The sequence below is a fragment of the Equus caballus genome, chromosome 3 (genome assembly GCF_041296265.1).
Source record: "Equus caballus isolate H_3958 breed thoroughbred chromosome 3, TB-T2T, whole genome shotgun sequence".
Classification (NCBI taxonomy): Eukaryota; Metazoa; Chordata; class Mammalia; order Perissodactyla; family Equidae; genus Equus; species Equus caballus.
In genome coordinates, this window is record NC_091686.1 from 43,546,106 (window position 1) to 43,570,125 (window position 24,020).

The following is a 24,020-nucleotide window of genomic DNA, read 5'->3' on the forward strand; positions in this document are numbered from 1 at the left end:
TTTTATGATACAAATAATACATAGTCATTGTAGAAAACACAGATTAAGCAAAATGGAAAAAAAATATAATCCCTGAAATTGCACAACCCAAATATCCTACTGTTAACAGGTGCACATCTGTCCAGACCATCAATATATATGTAAACATACATGCTATTGAACATAAGTGCTTTTTTGAACAGATCACACTCTATCTACTGCTACATACATTGCTTTTATTCAATGAAGTCTACGTCAAAGCATCACTCCAGCCAGCAAATCAATTTACAACAAAATTCACTCATGAAGATTGCATTAATGGATGTACCAATATTTAACAAATTACCTACCTTTGGAAGATTAAGTTATTTCCATTTTGGTAATCATAAATAATGCTGTGATGAACAATCTCCATCATAAATGTACTCGTCCAAACATTTCTTTAGAATAAAAATATTTAGAATAAAAACATTTCTAGGGCTTGTGATAAAAAGAATTACTGAATGGACCTCTAGAAGTTTGTACTAGTGTGCTCTCTCACCAGGGGATGGGAATTGTCTAAAACGTTTAATCAGCAATAAAGCTGCCATATTCTTGGCTATGATTGTTATTACATACCAGTTACATAGAGTGGCATGTGACATGAAGAGAAACTGATGCAGTTGGAAAATACTCACATTCCTTGGGAGGGCAGACTCCAGTCTGGAGGGATCGGAACTCATAATATGGTATCTCATATTTGAATATGTATGTGAGAATGTCATCAAGTTCGTCCATGTCACTCTGTTTTCAAATAAAAAAATTTTTCTTAGTTCAATTATTTGTTTTGAAACTCATCTTAGAGCAATATAATAAAAAATTATTAGCTGGAGTGAATACTGGGTAATCTTTAGGAATACTGATGTCTTTTTTGAAAGACTAATACAAAACAGAGGCTTGTCTAAAAATCAGTTATTAAAACAATAGAAAAATAGATGCAAGAAATAAAAGTCTGTGCTTTCAGATAAGTATCTTTACTCAAATGCTAATTTTAAAAGAGCATTACAGTAGGTCAACGATAACACCGAAATTTGTTTCAATAATAAATTCTGTTAAAACACATGTTACATTTTAATAACTGAAATAATAAAATGATGAGTCTGAATATTCAATTTTAGGGTCAGAAATGAGACAGTCTTAAATAGATCATTTTATTTCTGCGTCAAAGTGAGGGAGAATATTCATCTTGGCCTATTTTTCCCGGCAGATATAGAGTAATTCCATGTCTAACCTACTTCCCTAATCCGAGTGCTTGGGGAGGGGCCACGCAGAGCTCAAGCGCCCCCCCCCTCCCCCACGGTGGCACACACTAGTGCAGAGACCAGCATTCTTTTAACATCGGGTTTTGTGAAACTGTGGCTGAGACTAAATGGACCTGGGACAGGTGATTGTTGCTGAGGAAGTGAGCCAATCACAACCCATATGGCGGAACAAAAGTTCCTTCTTAAGCCTTTTGAAATGATTTCCAAAAAAAATTAGACATATTGCCAACACACAGTCACAGAAATTGAATGTCTGGGTTGAAAAAAAATATTTTCATTGTGAAATTCTTAATTTTTCAGTACTCTGGGTGCTTCAAATAATAAAGCGGTTCAGGACTCTCTGTATTTTCTGAAGTTCTGCTTAGAAGTGGGGAAAGGGGATGAAAGCCCTTTTCTCGACCTACAGCTATGCAATATGGAGCAAAACCGAACATTAATCTATTTACTGCTATGGACCATGTGAAACTCTTAGCACTGACACATCAAGAAAAAAAAGAGAGGGTGGGGAGAGATGTGACAGCCAGCTCTGCCTTCAAGAAATTCGCAGTCATGTAACTGCATGTGGGCAATGAAGTGAGTTCTAGGTACTATGATAAAGAGCCTCTATGGGTCAGGGACAGTGTGGGCAAAAGGGAGATCGCTCAGTTCCACAGACGAACAAAAGGTTAGGAAAAGCTTTATGGAGGAGATAACCTAAGTTGAGATTTCCATGCATAAAAGGAACATTCTGGACTAAGAGAATAAACTGTACATAGTCATGGAGGTGTCATGAAAGATGACCTGGCTAAGGACTTTAGGAATTTCCATAAGACTGCAGAAGAATGAGAAAGAAGAAGGAAGTGGGCATTTCAAAAAGTGCCTCGTATGTCTGATGAAAAGTTTCTAATTCATCCTGTAAGCAATGAGGAGTTGTTTAAGGCCTATAATGCTGAACATGTGAACATTCATTGTGCAGATTAAATTAAGTTTATTTAAGTTTCAGCATGATTATGATTGCTTATGTGGTTGATAATGAGTGGAACCTATTCCATAAATAAAGATGCAACATATAACATATTTTGTATTAGTAATAATTACTTTTTAATCTTCTGAGGAATTTTTGATAGGACTTGTGGGGCAAAACATCATTGGCAATATGTTTCTACTTTCTCCATGATAAAGCTCAAAAAGAATATGTTTTAGCTATATGAGCTGATGAAAGGAATTAGGAAACATGAAAATCATAACATTAGTTTACAAATTTTCTTCAAAATTTATGTCAATAGCCATGAGAGTTCTGCATAGGCTATTACCAGTCATTGGTATTTTTACATAAGGAGATAAACCTACTCTTTCTTTCCGAAAGTATATAAGATTTAGTGGGTGGAGATTGGTGTGTCATGGAGTTACTATACTCATGTATATGTTAGGCGTAAGATAGCCTCTGGGATTCCTTCTAGCTCTGAGATTCTGAGACACAGATAAGAATTCAAAAGAGCAAGAGTTCTCACTAGGAATTTGAGAAGCACCATTTGTTATAGAGGCACCACTGGATACTTCAATGTGAGAAATGCTACAGCTTATATCATTGAATTTTAAAAATAAAGTAGCAGCGTTTTTAGAATCAGGAGAAAACAACCTCATCTTGTAGACAAAGATTTATTTAATTAGTAAAGAATACAGACACCTTTTAATATTCTAGCCTTCCACAATTAGTTGAATCATTTCTGTTTTTGATTTCACAATCACATTATTAGTATGAAGCTTGAATATAAGTAAATGGTATAGAACACAAAACAAAGATGTAAAAAATCACCGAAATGGCTATTAAAAATAATCCCCAAAGGATTTCGCCTTAGAAAATACACTAACTAGAAAAATCTAATTTGAATATTTACACTTCTTTTTATATTATGTTTCAAAGACACAAATAGGCATCTTTTCTAAATATTGGCATTGAAATTAGAAAATGTCATAAATTTTCCTTTCCTTAAAATAAGGTATACAACTCAAAGAATAATTAATGAGATTGATACAATTGTTGTTCCAATAGAAAGGGTAAAATTGAGTTTAATACTTGTTTAGCAATGTTCACAACCATCCTAAGATTTTAGTTAGTAATGAGCAACTTGATGTAAAATTAAGAGTAGAATAAAATGATAAAATTATATTGGTACTATTATTTGATTACAGGAAAAATTAAACATATATACATAATATAAACACATATGCATATGCATGCATACATAGATCTAGATCTATCGAGAATATTGGAAAAAGAAAGCAGAAAATTAAAAAAAGATATGAAATAGATATAGAATAAATATAAAACAATAACACGCTGTACATATGAAGTAAATATATAACTTTTCCCAGGAGAGATCTTTCACTGCCATGTGAGATTAATGAACATACTTTAAAAAGTCATTTGCATATACATTTATAAATCACAACTCCATTTGAATCTGAAGATGTTATATACATTTATATTTATTCCTCACAAACAACTTTATTATAATGAATATTTCTTCCTAAATGAGAAAAAATATATAAAATATCTGTTTTAAAAGATACTTAGAGTTACAGACTTCCACTTCTGGGAAGTGGAAGAGATGGACTAGTTGTACTTTCTCCATTTCCTCTTCCTAAATACAACTAAAATGTCCAGATTTCAATAGAAAATCAATTGTTATACCAAGAACCAGGAAGATCTCTAACTGAACAAAAAGAGACGATAAATAAATGCCAACACCAAGATGACAAAGATTTTAGAGTTATCTCACAAAGATTTTGAAACAGCCATGATAAAAATGGTTCAACAAGCAATTACAATCATTCTTGAAATAAATACAAAATAGAGAGCCTCAGCAAAAAAACAGAAGGTCTTGGCAAAGAAATAGAAAGTACAAAAAAAGAATCAAATGGAAATTTTAGAACTAAAATTTTAGAAAAAATACAATGATCAAAATAAAACCTCAGTGGTGGACTCAAAAGCAGAATTAAAAGTACAGAGGAAAGAATCAGTGAACTTGAAGATATAACAGTAAAAATTACTCAGTCTAAACAACAGAGAAAAAATAGACTGAAAAAAAAACCCCACAAAGTGTTAGGGACCTGTGAGATATAGCAAAAATTTTAACATTCATCTGATCACAGTCCCAGGAGGAGAGGTGAAAGAGCATAGGAATGAAAAAGTACACAAAAAAATAATGGCTGAAAACTTTCTCAACTTAGCAAGAGACAAACTTACAGATTCAAGAAACTGAGCAAAACACAAACAAGATAAACCCAAAAAACTACATATCATAATTATAATTCTGAAAATTAAGACAAAAAAAATTTTGAAAGAAATGAGAGGGAAACAAAATCTTACCTATAGGATAACAATAATTAGAAACACAGTAGTAACGATGAAGGCCAAAAAGAAGTGGCACAATATTTCTTAAGTGCTAAAGAAAAGAACTGTCAACCAAGAATCTTACAAGAAGCAAAAACATCCTTCAGGAATGAAGGGGAATTCAAGACATTCTCAGATGAAGGAAAACTCAGGGAATTGGTTGCCAGCAGATATACCCAAAAATAATGGATAAAGGAAGCTCTCTATAAAGCAAGGATATGATAAAAGAAGGAAACTTGGAACAGGAACAGTAAACAAAACATATAGGTCAATACCATAGGTTTTCATTCTCCTCTTGAGTTTTCTAAATTATGTCTGATGGTTAAAGTAAAAATTACAGTACTTTCTGATGTGGTCCTAAATGTATGTAGAGGAAATATTTAAGACATTTGTTATAAATGAGGGAGTGGTAAAAAGAGAGAAAGGGAGGTAAATTTCTATACCTTACTCAAACTGGTAAAATGAGGACACAGGTAGACTGTGATAAGTTATGTATATATAATAATACCACTAAAAATGATATGCAAAAAGATGTACTCAAAATACCACAGATAACTCAAAATAGAAATCTAGAGAGATGTCTAAGTAACTCACAGGAAAGAAATAAAAAACCCCAGAGAAATGAGATGCAGAGAGCAAACTAAAAACGAAAAATAAAATGGCACATTAAATCCCTAACATATCAATGATTACATTAAATGTAAATGGTCTAAAAACACCAATTAAAAGACAGAGATTGGTAGAGCGGATTAAAAAAGATGACCTAACTATATACTCTCTTTAAGAGACTGACTTCAAATAAACAGTATAGGCAGATTGAAAGTTAAAGGATAAAAAGTAATATAACATGAAACCATTACAAAGGAAAGCAAGAGTAGTTATATTAATATTAGGGAAAGTAGACATCAGAGCAAAGAAAATTATCAGAGACACAAAGAGACATTATGCAATGATAAAAGCTCAATCCACCAAGAAGACAAAGAAATCCTAAATGTGGATGCAACAAAGAACAGAGCTGCAAAATACGTGAGGTAAAAACTGACAGAACTGAGAGGAGAAATAGACAAATCCATAACTATAATTAGAGACATAAACACCTCTCTTTCAAAAATCAGTAGAACAAGTAGACAGAAAATCAGCAGGAATATAGAAAAATTCAAATATGTCATCATCCAATAATCTAACCATGAGAATCTAATCAACACATATAGAACATTCCATCCAACAATAGCAGAATAAACATTCTCTCCAAGTGCATGTGGAACATATACCAGATAGACCATATCCTGGGACATAAACAAGATGACAAATTTAAAATAATTTAAATTGTAGAGTGTGTTTTCCAACCACATGTAATCAAAGTAGAAATCCATAACAGAAATGTAGTAGGAAAGTCTCCAAACATTTGGAAACCAAACAACACACTTCTAAATAATCCACTAATCAAAGAGGAAATCTCAAGGGAAGTGAAAAAATACACTGCACTGAATGAAAGTGAAATATAACATATAAAAATTTGGGGGACACAGCTAAAGCAGGGCTGAGAGGAAAATTTTGTAGCACTAAATACATACATTAGAAAAGAGGGAAAGTCTCAAACCAATCACCTGGGCTCCCACTTCAAGAACCTGGGAAAAGAATACAGTAAACTCAAAGCAAGCAGAAAGAAGAAAATAAACATAATTCAGAAAATCGATGAAATTGAAAATATAAAAATAATAGGAAAAAATCAATGTAACAAAGAGATGATTCTTTTAAAGGATCAATAAAGTTGGACAAACCTCTAGCAAGACTGACAAAGAACAAAAGAGAGAAGATACAAATGACAAATGTCATGAGTGGAACAGGAGATATCACTATAGACCCTGAAGACATCAATAGGATAATAAGGAAGTACTGTGAACAGTACTACACATATAAATTTGACAAGTTAGATGAAATAGATCAATTCCTTGAAAAACACAAACTATCAAATGTACAATCTCTCTCTATTATTTTTTACGAATACATGCGGAGCTATAATTTCTAACCATTGAAAGTTTAATTAAATATGAATAAACTAGAAAAAAACATGAAGATATTCATTCATTACACAAAGCTGAATTCCTTGAGATGAACAGCTATTCACATAGCAGCACCACTTTAAACTCTGATTTGCTCCTTTCTTGGATGAGGAGTGTGAACACTGTTTGGGCATGATGCCATTGAGAGACTGTCCTTAAAAAGATTTTAGGGCAATATCATATAATGTAAGCAGCTGGGAGATACATCATATGTATGGAGCGGTGTGAAAGGCTATATGTTGTAGGTATAAAATAAGTCTACACAAGGAAACAGACTCAAAGAGTTTAAGTAGTAAGAATAACTACCACATGTTGGACACTTATAATGTGCTAGGCATTATATGATTTCTCTCTCATTTTTATAACATTCCTATATGGTAGATTTTTTAAATGCCTATTTTTATAGACGTGATAATTATCATACAAAAAATTCAGTAACACCCAAAATCACAGAGCTAATAAGGAGTAGGAGAATAAGTTTTAACTTAGGGCTTCACATTCTACACACACTGCATTTAATACTACATTCTAGTCATGGAGGGAAGAATCAAATCTGAAACAGTGTCTGAGTAAAGAATAAATTACGGTCCCATGTTTCATAATGGACACTGTAGTTCCTAACATCATATTTAACCAGAAAGCAGGAGAAAAGGGGCATACATGGCGGGGGGGGGCGGGGGGGGGGGGGGAAGCGGCTACTGACAACCAGATATACTCTTTTTCTTTTTTTTAAACAGAAAAGCAAAATTTCCACAGGTGTTCCCTTGTGCCTCACTGTCTACAACTGTCCCACATGACCTCCTCTAGCTGCATGGGGGGTTAAAAATGTGAGAATCTGGTTTTCCCAGCTTCAGTAGTCGAGGCGGGCAAGGAAAAGGAGTTTTAAGCATTGACGTTGGGTGAGGAAACCCATAAAGTTGGCCGCAGAATATTAACGTAATTTTAAAAATCTAGTAGAGAAAATACTAATAAAGAATCTTGATTAGCAGAGAAACAATTTCAGTGAATAACCTCAGGACATTGTGAAACATTCATAACAGGAGACAAGATCCATTCCAGAGCTGCTGAACTTTACTCTTCACCTTCAGATAGCTCAAAAGAAAGTCAACGGTGAGCTGAAAACATCTAGTTCTTCTGATTATAATAAATTGCTATGCTTATTTAAAGTTCACTAGTAAAAGAAAAAAAAGTCACTTGATTTGTTCCATTGGTGATGATGTGTGCTGTGAAAGGGAGTCAAAATAGCCAATAAAAGGGGAATTTGCTAAATGGTTTATATAACATATCTGAAACAAAGTCTCCTACTGCAGCTTGTAAAGAAAACGATAGCTAAAAGAGCAAAGCAAATACTTCCTGGGGTTAGAGAAAACCTTTTTTTTTACTTTATGAGTATTCAACTCTGAGTAATTAATCTAAAAGAATAATCTAAATAAGATAATAGGGCTAAGATAAAAGAGATATTTTCCTTTGTCAAATTAATTTTTCTAACTTTTGAGTGAGTTAGCTGTCAGAATGTCAACATGTCTGTGACTACATATGCAAAAATAAATATAAGAATATAAAATGCAATGTAATTTAAGACTTCTCTCAAATATCTTATATTTATTATTGATTTGGTATTCATATAGTAGTAGAGTCTCTTTAAATAACTTGAAAGTGATAATATAACAAGAAGAAAATATGTTTTATGATAGGAGAAACCTGTGTTGAAATCCCTGTTCCCGGACTCATTAGCTATGGACCTGAATACCACTTAACTGACACAATTACTTAGGAGTTTAAATGAGTAAGTATGTCAAACCTCCAGTAAATGTTAATTCCCTCTTCTCTACATACTATGATGTGAGCTCTCAGATATAATAACCCATGAAATGTAATCATTGTGATTTAGAAAAATGCACAAGTCTATCAATGAGGAGACTTTACTCTCTAAACTGGCTTTTGCAACAACTGAACAAATAAATTAGTTTGTTTTTTCTTTCCAAATTCTTGCATTAACATATATCTTTTAAATTAATTTGAATGTAAGTTTTGCTAGTGTAGTACTGAGACCCAAAATGCCAGTGGCTTGCACAAGATAGAAACTTGTTTCACACAAAAGCCTGGAATTCGGCTGACCAGAGCTGATGTGGTGGCTCTCCGATTAGGGGATCCAGGCTCTACTTCCCTTTGCTGTCATACTTCATCTCCATGGTCCTAGATGGTTCATCCATCACTCCCTGGTTGGCAAGGAAACCAGTCAAAGTAAAAAGTCAGTGATTGGGAGAGACTGACTCTATCCTTCTTTCAAGGACATGATCAGAAATGTGCATGTATTGGTTCCACTGGCATGCCATTGGCCGTGAGCTAGTTATACGGCTATGCCTAGGGCAATCATGTGCCCAGCCAACAGTTATTATCATGTAAGAAAGGAAAATTAAATACTAGGGGAAAACTAGCAGCTTCTGCCATCTCCATCCATCATGCAAAATGCATAAACATCATAATTTATGTAAAGGCAATCTGATAATGACTAAAAAACAAAACACTCTTCTAGAAGCTTAACTGAAGCTTGATTGTGCTGAATTCTTCAATTTGACCTACCCCCCAACATAATGTCTAAAAGTCTCAAAGCTTTAATCTGACCAAATTTGAACAGACTCATTAATGGAGATAGTTAATGACATTAATGATAAAGCAAACAAATAACCAAAGTTTTCCTATTGTAGGCATTAGATAGAGCAGTCATAAGACCCATGTCTTTTCTTATCCTTACCTCTCTTTAGCAATCATTTTGTAATGACTTACTGTTAATATATAGTAAAATAAGACAGAAGTTTGAAAACAAATACACACTCACATATTCAAAGAAATGTCTTTCAAAAAAGTCTTCTCCAAATGATGTCATGATTTCCTGAAAATTTTTGTAATTATTCTTTGGGGTTGTTTTTGGCACTAGTTTCCAAGCTAGACAACAGAATTGGTTGCATTGCTTCATATTCATTTGATTTTTTCCCTTGTGGCCCTTCACTTCTTTGCCTTGTTCTTTCTACCTCAGTTGGAAACAGCACTACTTGCCAAAAGTCCAATAACCTGAGTTCTGAAAATGAGCTGCGCCTGTGCTGGCAGGAAGCCAGTAGCTGTTGGAAAAGAGGCTCTGATGGATAGGTCACTTGAGGTTAGGTGACAAACTTAATGGACAAAATTCTTTCACCCAACAAAATATGTATTCAGCAGCTATGTGTCTTGCAGTGTATTTGGTTCTGGAGATGAAGCAGGGAACCAAATAGATAGTATCTCTGCCTTTATTGACCTTGCAGTCTAATGAGAGGCAGATAGTAACTCAAGAAATATCACACACACAGATGGCAAATTAGAATGTCATCAGTGTTACAAAGAGATGCACAGGGAGATGTATGAGGTCAGGGAAGGTAAAATTTGGAGGATGAATCAGAATTAACTAGATGAAGATGGCGAGAGGGAAGGGGGACTAGAAAAGTGTTTTGATTAGAGAAAGGAGCATATACAAAGGCCCTGCGGTAGGAGATTAGAAACTAAAAGTCCAGGAACTAAAAGCAGGCCAGTGTGCCCAGAACAGAGAGGGAAAGAGAGAGGAGTGAGACTGAGCTGAAGAAAAAGAGAGGGGACAGTCTCTACAGACTATATTGTTCATGTTAAAGATTTTTTTAAATCCATACAACATTGGAATCTACTGAAGTGTTTGAGCAGGAGAATTACAGGCTGCGGTCTTTCTTTTTAAAAGAACTTCTCAGACTATGGACTTGAGATAAGTAGGTCATGCGCAAGAACCCACGGTGAAGGGTCAGTTAGGAGCCTATTACAGTAGTTGAGGCAGGAGGAAGAACGGGGGACTAAAGTGCTGGAACTGGAGAGACATAAAGAGAAGAGAGCAATCTTTGGTAGGTAACGTTGATTAGGCTCAGTGATGGACTGAATTTGTAGGCTGATGGAGTAGAAGGCATTAAGGAGACTCTCAGGTTTGTGGCTTTTAAATTGGCTTGATGATGATGCATATCCTGAGTTAGAAAGACTGGGGCGGGCTCAAAGGAAAACCACATTTGGAGTATATCTTAGAAGTTAATGAGATAATCTGCAGAGGGAATATTTATCAGAAAAGAAACAGAGTCTAAGAATCAAAACTTCAAGCTTTATTTTCTAGATCACAGAAAGAAGAGATTACAAAGGATATTGAGAAGGAAAGGTTAAAGAAGTAGGAGAAAACCAGGAAGATATGGCTTCATGGAAGCTAAGGAAAAAAACTATATCAAGAAAGTGAGTTTTGCCAATGGCATTAATTGCTGCTGAAAAGCCAACTTAAATTGAACAAGAAAAAGGTCCATTGGATTCATTGGCGGAGACTTGAGCATAATTTATATATCTACATATATATTTGTTTGTGTGTTGCTACTTAAAGTAATAAGGTGGATGAGACTAAATGGTTGACCTCCGGGGTGGAAAAAGAAGTTGAATTTTCCTTATCAAAGACTTCTTTTACTTCATTTCCTGTGTCTTGATACAGTTTACTGTAGAAGCACAGTTCATGAATGCTGAACGCAATTTAGAGTTCCCAAACTATATATCCACTTTGTTTCTTTATCTTATTGTTGATACTATAACTGTTATCAAGATACTATAACTGTTATAAAGAGTCCCACAAGAATGTATAATGACTTTTAAAAAATGCAAACAAACACATTTTTGCCACAAGGACATTTTCCTGTCTTCCACATTCCAGAGGGCTATTGACGAGTTGGGGTTTGTTCCTATCAGAGGCAGACTCTCTAATTTTGTCTTACCCTCTTGTTATGAATAATAGCTATGAAGAAATACTTTTGACGGTGTGTGACTTATGCTTTGTTTTCTGGATTGTTTAAAAATGTTCCTTATGGTGGAAGATCTAAACTCTCTAAAGAACTAGATAGTAAAAGCAGAAGCCCGCACTCGAACGGTCAGTTATAGCCAGCAGTCGCCCCGGCCCACTGACACGTCCACAAAGGGCAGTCAAAGCCAGCCCCAGGGCAAGAGGGGAGGGGGACGTGAGACGCAGAAAGATGCTTTAGTTTTGGAGAAATAAAAAGTGGAAGGAGTATTTATTGCCACTGAATGAGCAGAAACTATAAATTAAGAAGTCATTAATAAAATATATTCTAAATAGTAGCTAAACATGAGCTAAAACATAATGGGGCCAATAACTATGAAGATGGACTGAGATGGCATATAAAATAAAGAACTATAGAGAACACACAGTACATTTGTGTTAATGGCTAAGTAACTGCACTCAGAAATATTTCTTTTCTTCCCTATAACAGTTGCTACATCTGCTGATAAAGTTAACCAATTTCCTTGTTTTTCTTTAAATAAATGGATGAGGGTACTAAGTGGTGTGTTCCTGTTTGATTCAGTCATGTGTAATTGAGGTGAGTATAACTGTGAAGTCTTGAACTACCCTAATCAGGCATCACTAACGATCACTTGACCATTACCACAGGTGGAGACACGGCACAAAGAAAATGTCACTTATTTTATCAGTAAAACACACGCTTCAATAGCTATGCCTTATTCTTACTAATCCTTTCTAATAAGGGGGAAAAACAATATGAAAAATGAATCCAGAAACAAATCTTCAAATTGCATTTCATTTGACTGTCCTTTCTCTACTCATTTCGAATCTTTCATCAGAAATATGAAACAAGTAATAAAACTGATGGAAGATACATGAAACTCAAGTCATTTCTTTCTTCTCTGGAGGGCAAATTAGGAAGAAGTGCAAATAAAAGTGAAATAAAGGCTACAAGGAGAGCTCATACATGTGATCAGATACCCTCATATGATCATATACCAAGTCAGTCCTCTCTAATGGGGACCATCGTAATTTCCAATTTAAGTAAATAGCTTTTTCTTAGCATAAAACTATGGAATATCTGAGTTGGAAGTGACCTTGGAGATCATATACTCCAGCATCTTCATTGTACACAGAGGGAGATTCCTTTAGCACTAAAGAAACTGATCTCTCATGATGCAAGTGATCGCTGATTCAGTAAAAGAATCAAACTCCCACGCCCACCCCATAGGGGAATCAATTCTCCCATGCCACGCTGCCACTTTCCAGGAAAGGAAAAGAAAAAATGATTTTCAGGTTTTGAAAGAGAGGTAAGATCTTAGGCATTTTTGAGTAGCAAAAATTTCCTTAATATTCAAAAAAAAAAAAAGGCAAGATGGAATCTGGAATATATGGTTCTTAAAAGTCAGTAATGAAGTTTAATAACATACAGTTCATTACTGAGGTAGAACATGAAGAAAAGTCTACAGCACAAATCCTTCATTTTCTACTATGCACCTCTGAGAGCTCCTCAATTTCAGAAACATCAGATTCATTTATTCAATTTTATAAAAAGAGAGGATATTTTAAGAGGGTGGTTTCATTTCTCTTTATATCTTATTTATACGCCTATACTATAGTTTTTCACTTATTTTTTTCAGATAGCACTAGAAAAAAAGCAATCCCTTGTGTTTTCCCACTTTTTGAAGCATCAGCAAAGAACTGGAAAATATAAAAAAGAACCAATCAGAAATAAAGAATACAATACTGGAAATGAAAAATTCACTAGAGGGACTCAGTAGCAGAGTAGAGGATGCAGAAGAATGGATCAGCAAGCTAGACGAAAGACTAGAGGAAATCACCCAAGATGAACAGAAAAAAAGAAAAAAGAATTAGACAGAATGAGAACAGTCTAAAGGAACTCTGGGACAACATCAAGTGCCCTAACATTCAGATTACAGGCGTACCAGCAGGAGAAGAGAGAGACAAAGGGGCAGAAAATTTATTTGAAGAAACAATAGATGAAAATTTTCCTAACCTAAGGATGGAAACAGACATCCAAGTACAGGATGCACAGAGAGCTCCAAATAAGATAGGCCCAAAGAGGCCCACACCAAGACACATTATAATTAAAATGTCCAAAATTAAACATAAAGAGAGAATCCTAAAAGCAGCAAGAGAAAGGCAACGTGTGACATACAAAAGAAAGCCCATCAGGCTATCAGTGGACTTCTCAGCCGAGACCGTACAGGCGAGAAGAGAATGGCATGATATATTTAAAGTGCTAAAAGGAAAAACCCTACAGCCAAGAATACTCTATCCATCAAGGTTGTCATTCAGAATGGAAGGAGAGATAAAGAGCTTCCCAGACAAGCAAAAACTAAAGGAGTTTATCACCAAGAAATCAATTCTACAAGCAATGCTGAGGGACTTATTTAAGTGGGAAACCAATGAGCACAAACAGAGATAAAAAAAATTATCAAAAAACAAAAAAACTCAGGCAATAAAATCAATTGTAAAGGTAAAAATATAGTAAAGGTAGCAGATCAACTACCTGTGAAGATAATATGAATGTTAAAAGACAAATGTACTAAAATCACCTATTTCAATGATAAGAGGGTAATGGATAGACACACACTATACAAGAGACTATATGAGATTTCAAAAACATAAAATGTGGGAGGAGGGGAGAGCAAAAGTAAAGGTTTTAGAAAGAGGTGAAGCTAAAGAGTCTATCAACTTGATATATACTGTTGTATACATAGAATATTATATAATATGCTCATGGTAATCACAAATCAGAAACCTATAACAAGTAAGCAAAAAAGTAAGACAAAAGAAATCAAACATATTACTAAAGAAAGCCATCAAACCACAAGGAAAGAGAGCAAGAGAAAAAGAAAGGAACAGAGAAAAACTACTAAAACATCCAGAAAAAAAGTAACAAAATGGCAATAAATACATATTTATCCATAGCTACTTTAAATGTTGATGGACTAAATGCTCCAATAAAATGCCATAGGGTGGCCAATTAGATTAAAAAAAAACAAGACCCATATATATGCTGCATACAAGAGACATACTTCAGACCTAAAGACACTCACAAACTGAAAGTGAAAGGATGGAAAAAGATATTTCATGCAAATGTCAAAGAAAAGAAAGCAGGGGTAGCAATACTTATATCAGACAAAATAGACTTTAAAATAAAAACTGTAACAAGAGACAAAGACGGGCAATACATGATGATAAAGGGAACAATCCAACAAGAAAATATAACACTTGTAAATATCTACGCACCCAACATAGGAGCGCCTAAATATATAAAGCAATTATTAACAGACATAAAAGGAGAAATAGACAGTAACACAATAATAGTAGGGAACTTTAACACTCCACCTGCACCAATGGATAGATCATCCAAACAGAAGATCAATAAGGAAACACGCGCTTAAAGGACACATTGGACCAGATGGACTTAGTAGATATATATAGAACATTCTAAAAACCGCAGAATACACATTCTTTTCAAATGCACATGGAACATTCTCCAGGACCGATCACATATTAGGCCAAAAAACATGTCTCAGTAAATTTAAGAAGATCAAAATAATACCATGCATCTTTTCTGACCACAAAGGTATGAAACTGGAAATCAACTACAGGAAGAAAACCAGAAAAGCCACAAAAATGTGGAGATTAAACAAAATGCTACTGAGCAACGATTGAGTCAATGAAGAAATCAAAAGAGAAATAAAAAAATTCCTGGAAACAAATGAAAATGAAAATACAACATGCCAAAATCTGTGGGATACAACAAAAGCAGTTCTAAGAGGGAAGTTTATAGCAATTCAGGCCTATCTCAACAAAGAAGAAAAATCCCAAATAGACAATCTAAAAGTGCATCTAAAGGTACTGGAAAAACAACAACAAACAAAGCCCCACATCAGCAGAAGGAAGGAAATAATAAAAATCAGAGCAGAAATAAACGAAATAGAGACTAAAAAAACATAGAAAAAAATAAACGAAACCAAGAGCCGCTGGTTGAAAAGATAAACAAAATTGACAAACTCTTAGCTAGACTCACCAAGAAAAAAAGAGAGAAGGTTTAAATACATAAAATCAGAAATGAAAGAGGAGAGATTAAAACAGACACCTCAGAAATACAAAAGATAATAAGAGAATACTATGAAAAGCTATACACCAACAAATTGGATAATCTAGAAGAAATGGATAAATTGTTAGAAACATACAACCTTCCAAAACTGGATCAAGAAGGTGTAGAGAATTTGAATAGACCAATCACCAATAAGAAGATCAAAACAGCCATCAAAAACCTCCCCAAAAACAAAAATCCAGGACCAGATGGCTTCCCTGGTAAATTCTTATGAACTTTCAAAGATGACTTAATACCTATCCTTCTCAAATCTTCCAAAAAATTGATTCTATGAAAAAATGAAAAAATTCATTCTATGAAGCCAACATTATCCTGATACCAAAACCAGACAAGGACAACACAAAAAAAGAAAATTACAGGCCAATATCACTGATGAACATCGATGCAAAAATCCTCAACAAAATACTAGCAAATCGAATACAGCAATACATTAAAAAGATCATACATCATGATCAAGTGAGTTTCATTCCAGGAATGCAGGGATGGTTCAACATCCGCAAATCTATCAATGTGACACAGCACATTAACAAAATGAAGAATAAAAATCACATGATCACCTCAACAGATGCAAAGAAAGCATTTGACAAGATACAGCATATATTTATGAGAAAAACTCTAAATAAGATGGGTGTAGAAGGAAAATACCTCAACATAATAAAGGCTATATATGACAAACCCACAGTAAATCATTCTCAACAGAGAAAAACTGAAAGCTATCCCTCTTAGAACAGGAACCAGACAAAGATGCCCACTGTTGCCACTCTTATTTAACATAGTATTGGAAGTCCTAGCCAGAGCAATCAGGCAAGAAAAAGAAATAAAAGGGATCCATATTTGAAAAGAAGAAGTGAAACTGTCACTCTTTGCAGATGACATGATTTTATACGTAGAAAACCCTAAAGGATCCACTAAAAAACCTTTAGAAACAATAAATGAATACAGTCAAATTGCAGGATACAAAATCAATGTACAAAAATTGGTTGTGTTTCTATACACTAACAACGAAGTAGCAGAAAGAGAAATCAAAAATACAATCCCATTTACAATTGCAACAAAGAGAATAAAATACCTAGGAATAAACTTAACCAAAGAGGTGAAAGATCTGTACACCGAAAACTATAAAGCATTGTTGAAAGAAATTGAAGAAGACACAAAGAAATGGAAAGATATTCCATGCTCTTCGATTGGAAGAATTAACATCGTTAAAATGTCCATACTTCCTAAAGTAATCTATAGATTCAACGCAATCCCTATCAAAGTTCCAACAACATTTTTCACAGAAATAGAACAAAGAATCCTAAAATTTATATGGAACAACAAAAGACCCCGAATAGCCAAAGAATTCCCGCGAAAAAAGAACATAGCTGGAAGTGTGACACTCCCTGATTTCAAAATATACTACAAAGCCATAGTAACCAAAATAGCAAGGTACTGGCACAAAAACAGACACACAGATCAATGGAACAGAATTCAGAGCCCAGAAATCAACCCACACATTTATGGAGAGCTAATATTCGACAAGGGAGCCAAGAGCATACAATGGAGAAAGGAGAGTGTCTTCAATAAATGGGTTTGGGAAAACTGGACAGCCTCATGCAAAAGAATGAAAGTAGACAGACCATTACCTTACACCATGCACAACAATCAACTCAAAATGGATTAAAGACTTGAATGTAAGACCTGAAATCATAGCAGAAAACATAGGCATGTAGACTCTTTGACATCAGTCTAAGTAGCATATTTTCAAGTACCATGTCTGACTGGGCAAGGGAAACAAAAGAAAAAATGAACAAATGGGACTACATCAAACTAAAAAGCTTCTGTACAGCAAAGGAAACCACCAACAAAATGAAAAGACAACCTAACAATTGGGAGAAGATATTTGCAAACCACATATCAGACAAGGGGTTAACATCCAAAATATACAAAGAACTCATACAGCTCAACAACAAAAAAACCAACAACCCAATTAAAAAATGGGCAAAAGATCTGAACAGAGATTTCTCCAAAGAAGATATACGGATGTTCAACAGGCAAGTGAAAAGATGCTCAACATCATTAGCTATCAGGGAAATGTAAATCAGAACTACAATGAGGTATCACCTCACTCCAGTCAGAATGGCTATAATTAACAAGACAGGAAACACGAAGTGTTGGAGAGGGTGTGGAGAGAAGGGGACCCTCATACACTGCTGGTGGGAGTGCAAACTGGTGCAGCCACTATGGAAAGCACTATGGAGTATCCTCAGAAAATTAACAATAGATCTACTGTATGATCCAGCTATCCCACTGCTGGGTATTTATCCAAAGAACTTGAAAACGCAAAGGCATAAAGATACATGTACCCCTATGTTCATTGCAGCATTATACACAATAGCCAAGACTTGGAAGCAACCTAGGTGCCCATTAAGGGACGAATGGATAAAAAGATGATGTATATATGCACAACGGAATACTACTCAGCCATAAGAAATGATGAAATATGACCATTTGTGACAACATGGCTAGTCCTTGAGGGTATTATATTGAGTGAGATAAGGCAGAGGGAGAAAGTCAAATACCATATGATCTCACTCATAAGTAGAAGATAAAAACAAGGACAAACAAACACATAGTAACAGAGATTGGATTGGTGATTACCAAAGGGGAAGCAGGGAGGCGGGAAGGCCAAAGAGGTGATTAGGCTCACATGTGAGGGGATGGACTATAATTAGTTTTTGGGTGGTGAACATGATGTAATCTACACAGAACTTGTGTACATCTGAAAGCTATGTAATGTTATAATCCAATGTTACTGCAATTAAAAAAAATTAAAAGTTAATAAAAAAAATAAAAAGAAGAAGACATAGAGGGTATGCTGTGGTAGAAATTGATGCTGGAAAAGATTAGTGACCCTGCAGCCTTGGGAGCCATTCAAAGGAATTTGGACCTTATCCAGTGAGACCCTGAAAGTCTGCAGCTAGGTAGTATCTTAGATAGCACTGGCATTATGATGAGTATAGTTTAGAGACTAGATGCATTTGCACCTCTCATCAACAGGAGCCGACGAAAAGAGGAAGGAGGATGTCCGTCAACCTTTTGAGGAAGACAAGGACTTAACAAAACCCCAACCACATCTGGCTTCACACTGTATTAAATATTTGCAGGCAGAAAACCAAGGATTGAATAATACATATAATGTAATAAAAACTGTAAATTAAGTGTACCTAACATGAAGATGAAAATAAGATTTCGATAAGTATAAAGTAAAACATGCAAAATGATAAACACATGCGACACAAAGGCACCATTTTACCAATAAGAAACACAACTAAGAAGAATTACTTGGTATTCTTTCAAAAGACTCTTTTAGGAGCCAGCCCAGTGGCATAGTGGTTAAGTTCGTGTGCTCTGCATCAGTGGCCTGGGGTTCACGGGTTCGGATCCCAGGTGCAGACTTACACACCACTCATCAAGCCATGCTGTGGCAGGCATCCCACATATAAAATAGAAGAAGACTGGCACAGATGTTAGCTCAGGGGCACTCTTCCTCACCAAAACCCCTCCATGCTTTTAATGAATAGCATCCTAATGCTTTGATCAACAATTGCTATGTTCTTTTAGCATTTTGACCGAATTTGGTGTTTACACTGTATCTAGTCGTTCCTATACAAAGTTAACTTTATTGTTGCCCCTGGACACTTGTGTAAATAGGATGAAAGTCTCTAAGGTTTTAATTATCTCAGTTAAATAGGAGTTACTAGTATTTCTAACATTAATCCCTAAATTCTAATTATCTTCCCAAACTGGGCTTTGGAATTTTTCATTTGAATCTCTAATTTACTGTTCAAGGTGATGCTCTGGAAATTGTAGCTTTATGATGCTATGTGCTGGGATTTAGTATTTATCTGAAAAAGATGAAATGATTTAGGAAGCAATTAGATAATTAAGCTGGTTTAGGTAAACTATTCTAAAATGTAATGAACATCATTAAAAATAAACTAAGAAATTCAAATTTCTCATTATCATTTATTTTCTCAAATTCACAGAATGGTCATTTTACTATATACCCACTAGCTTTGAAATGATCATACAAAGTCTCTTACTACAAATTCTAAGATTACTGAAAAATAAAACCCATAGATTTCTTCTTCTTATTATTCCTTTTTTCAAATTCACAGAATATTCATGTTATTTTATACCCAATGGCTTTTAAATAATTACAGGAAGTATCTTACTATTAATTTTTAACATTATTTAAATCACATCTTCCATTAAAATTTACAGGAAAACTCAGGAAAGCTCCTACAATATATCATTTCAGCTAAGTAGGTAGGATACTGAAAAAATTGAAATTTGCTGGCATATATTCTTACAGATACATGATAACTATGATGAATAAAACTATAATTGCGTTGTTCTGTGAATAGAGATCTTCAGTGGACTACTTGAGAAATATCCAAATTCCCAGTTAAGTGATAGAGTAGTAAGCACATGAAAGAAACAATTACTGTAATGTTCTATACTGGAAAAGAAAAGAAAAGCTTTTATACAATTTTTTAAACATAATCTACATGGGAGCAAAGCCAGATGTCAAAAGGAAAATGCACATGCCCAGAAGGAGCAGCACAGTGAGGCCTGGGACACCTCCTCTGGGGCCTAGCACCCCTGAAACACACCAAGGGAATGCCCTGCAGGTCCTTCTTTTCCATCAAGGGGAGAGACTGCCTTTCACCATTTCAGTGAATTCACAGTGGGATAACTCATGTGGTCCAGAAGCCAGCGGGTTAGACAGACTCCGTGGCATACCTACTCTAAGATTTGGTGGACACTGACTGAATTGCAGCCTTTCCTTTCTTTCAGGCCTGTGATGGTACAGCTCAGTCTGGTCTGAGATCTCAGTCTTAGAACTTGTTTAATCTAATCCCACAACATGTCTAAGTCCCCTGATGACACTAGCAAAACCTCTAGGCCCATATTCAGTTGTATATATTAAACCTAATCTGAATGTCTCTTCTTACCATGCTGTGGTCTGCTGTCACCAAGTTACAATAATGCTACCTGTCAGCACCCACTGCTCAGGGGTGAGGTGGCTCCTTCTGAGGGCAGAAGCCTGCACCGAGCTGCGACTGCCCAGGTTCCTCCTTTCCCTGTGCCTCCAGGGCCCGGTGGAGGGGGAAATCCTGAAATGTAACCACAGCCCTTTCTTGCCTCTCCTTTCTGACACTGAGGGTGAAAATGAAACGGATCATTTTCTAGTTATCTAAAAACTATGCACAGAAGCTTTTATTCACTGAAAGCTGTAGAAGAAATCATGACTTGCACACTACAGCATTCTGAAAAACTGTCCAAGAGTCATAAATTACATTTACTTTTCGCTATATACAAAGGTTTTTTTACCCCCTCTAAAGGCAAAACTAACACAAATATATGTTTTGGGGACTACTTTCCTTCCATGCTGAAGACTGGTAATGTAATATATTGCTCTTATTAATCTTTTTGTACTGAAGAGAATTTTTTACATAAAAGATAAGGTAGACTTGTCACAAGAAAATGAAATAATCTATATTTCAGGTTATTTATTACTTTTGCTCTTGCTTTGCAATTACAATATAGACATTTTGTCAAATGTCCTCAGACTCCCCAGTTTGATAGATGGTATTTTATTCCCTGTCCTCTAAGACATTTTTACCTTATCCATTGTTCTAAAATATGTCGTTCACAAAGGAGAACTGTAATAGAAAAATGTATCACACAACATAAGTAACAAAGTCTCTCATTCCAAACTAGTTTACACACAGAAGCCTTCACGACAAGCTTTGAATGTCACCATCACGGATGGTTTTGTTACCAGTTCTCATAGAATATTTTGTGGTAAATTTGAAGATCACATTGTTCATTCAACTTTCCCTTTCTTCTTCTCTACTTCCTTCTACTTTCCCTTCCCCCCCACAAAAAAAAAAACCACGGCAATTGAGCAAAGCTATAATTCTAATTTTCAAGTAGCTATAAACAGAAATTACATTTATTTCACTCCGAAAATTTGATGGAATAAGCATATAAAGGATAAAAGTTCCACATTAAACAAGCTTTCTCTTTATTGAAAGTGGGTCAGGTAACAAAAAAATAAAGTAAAATGCAGAAATTAAACTAATGGCTTAAGACTAATCAAAATGCAATTGTTAAGTTCTAAATCCATGCGGGCAGGGCATTCCCAGCATCTGCATTCCCCAGAGAAGGTCCCAAACAAGGGCCCCTCAGCAAGACTGGAAACTCCTCACCAAGTCGTCATTGCTCAGTAATACTTTGTCACACTAGAGAAATAACTGAGGCTTGGAAATGCTTCTTTGCATATTTCCCAGAAAATTCTAGCTTTAAACCTTTAATTCTCTTTAATCCTTCTGTCTTTCTTTAGCTGCTCTGTAACAGCTTTAAACTGAGCCTGCCGCCATAGCTGTTTTGTAATGGATAATCTGTCTTCCAGTGACATTATCTGGAATGCTTTACTTAAGCAAACCAATTCATCTGCATCTCTGCACCACAGAGGTCGGTTTCTTCCTTTCCTATTGATCAGTGATTCATTCTTATTCAACGAACAGGCAGACTTTATACCAAAGCATGCATTCTTTTGTCCCCCTTTAGCTCTTAAGCTCATTATCAACTTCATAGAAAGATCAACTCACCCAGCACACACCATCTCCAGGACCTGCCACTCCCAATGAGCATTCCTTTGCCCTTGCTGTTGTGTAGTACTTAATCTCTGCTGTGGCCTTCATGATTCCGTCACAGTAGACATTGACATTGACAGGGCCAGCAGGAAAATCTTATAAAACACAAACAAGAGTTAGGAGCTGTGTGTATAACGCGTGTATCACACTGTTATATCTCTTAGAGAATTTGAAGGAAGGCTTTAAGAATTTATAACAATTTTACCAACTTCTGGCACTTAAATGTTTTCTTTTTTATTCTCAGTGTTAGAAACCACAAAATAGTTTTATGGATGTACAATTTTAGACTTAATTCTTTCAACAAAAACCTTAGGACATAAAAACACATGTCAAAATTATAATAAAAGCAAAGCACTAAATCCTTTCTCCCTACCTATAACCTCTTTTTTTTGAAATAATCTATAATCATCTTTACATAATACTTTAGAATTTAGAACAGTAAAGTCACTCATTAAAACTTAGGAATTTGTTATAAATCTTATAAAGAAAATTCCCATTAATTACAGGCAAGTTTCTCAAAATTGTGTTTGGAAAAAGAAAGAGTAGAGAAGATTAAAATTAAAGAACTTTTATTCAATTGATTGCACTGAAAACCCTTGAGAAAGCAAGGTTTAATGTCTTGCTATATAAGTACTATTGAACCATACATTCGTCCAAAGTCTTTTTGTGAACAACAAATTTAAGGTAACTGACACACTGCATTGTGAATTTTGCTGTAACATACCAACAGAGCTAGTTACCTAAGAATGTTGGACTCCCCGTGAAAGAATAAGAATAAACAATCATTTCAACAGAAAAGTTACTATGTTTTATTATAACAAAAGTAAACAAAATTTAGCTCTTTAAATTCATTTTCAGAACACACTTTAAAAACTTTCACTCTTTGTCTAGGAGACATTTCCCAAATTCTCCTGGAAAATTGTCAACCCAAACATCTGGAGTTTGGAATAAGCCAACAAGTATCAGACCCAAAGCCAGTTCCAGCCTTAGCCACCTAATGAAGCTTTGAATCTCTAAAAGTTCTTAAGAGTTAGGCATTAACTTTACTTTATCTCCTAAAGAGGGCAAAGGACCTCTTAGGATATTGCTCAGGGAAATTTCAAGCCAAGAATAGCAATCTCAAGCTTAACTAAATCAAGAAGCTGAAATTTCCTCTTCCCACATTGCCTGACTAAATGTTTAACCTATATTATAAAGAAAAGATATGTAGAAAAGTCCTTTGTTCCCAAAGGAAGAATCTACCTAATACAGAGTCAAAGAAAAGTCACAACGAAACCCTGAAAGTTGTAAAGTACATCTCATCTGCCACAGAGTGCACATGTGGTAAGGATTCTGGAATTACCGGATCAAATGAAATCAATCTTAGCAGATTTCACAAAAATGATTTTGAAAGAAGATATTGGTTTTGTTTATAGGAACAGAGATTAGGAGTTTTACAATGATGTGTTAACCTTCTGAATGAAAGTCAGGTGATGGATCCTGAGAGATACATAGTGAGAAGATGTGCTTAGTGGTTCTTTGATGTAGAACACTTAAAATATTCTAATTTATTTAGAATCCAACATGAAAATGAACTGATTTATTCCTGATATCTTGAGTTA

The 24,020-nt window shown here is 35.0% G+C and overlaps 1 protein-coding gene across 9 annotated transcripts in view; it reads right to left on the bottom strand.

Moving 5' to 3' along the window:
* Positions 1–24,020, bottom strand: part of BANK1 (B cell scaffold protein with ankyrin repeats 1) — a 313,664-nt gene that overhangs the window by 206,907 nt on the left and 82,737 nt on the right. For all 9 annotated transcript variants that reach the window (XM_070263353.1, XM_070263356.1, XM_070263359.1 and 6 more), the window contains 2 exons: positions 22,375–22,514; positions 657–762 (listed from right to left, as the gene is read on the bottom strand). In XM_070263353.1, the coding sequence (XP_070119454.1) occupies positions 657–762; positions 22,375–22,514 (246 nt within the window). The remainder of the gene's footprint in view (positions 1–656; positions 763–22,374; positions 22,515–24,020) is intronic.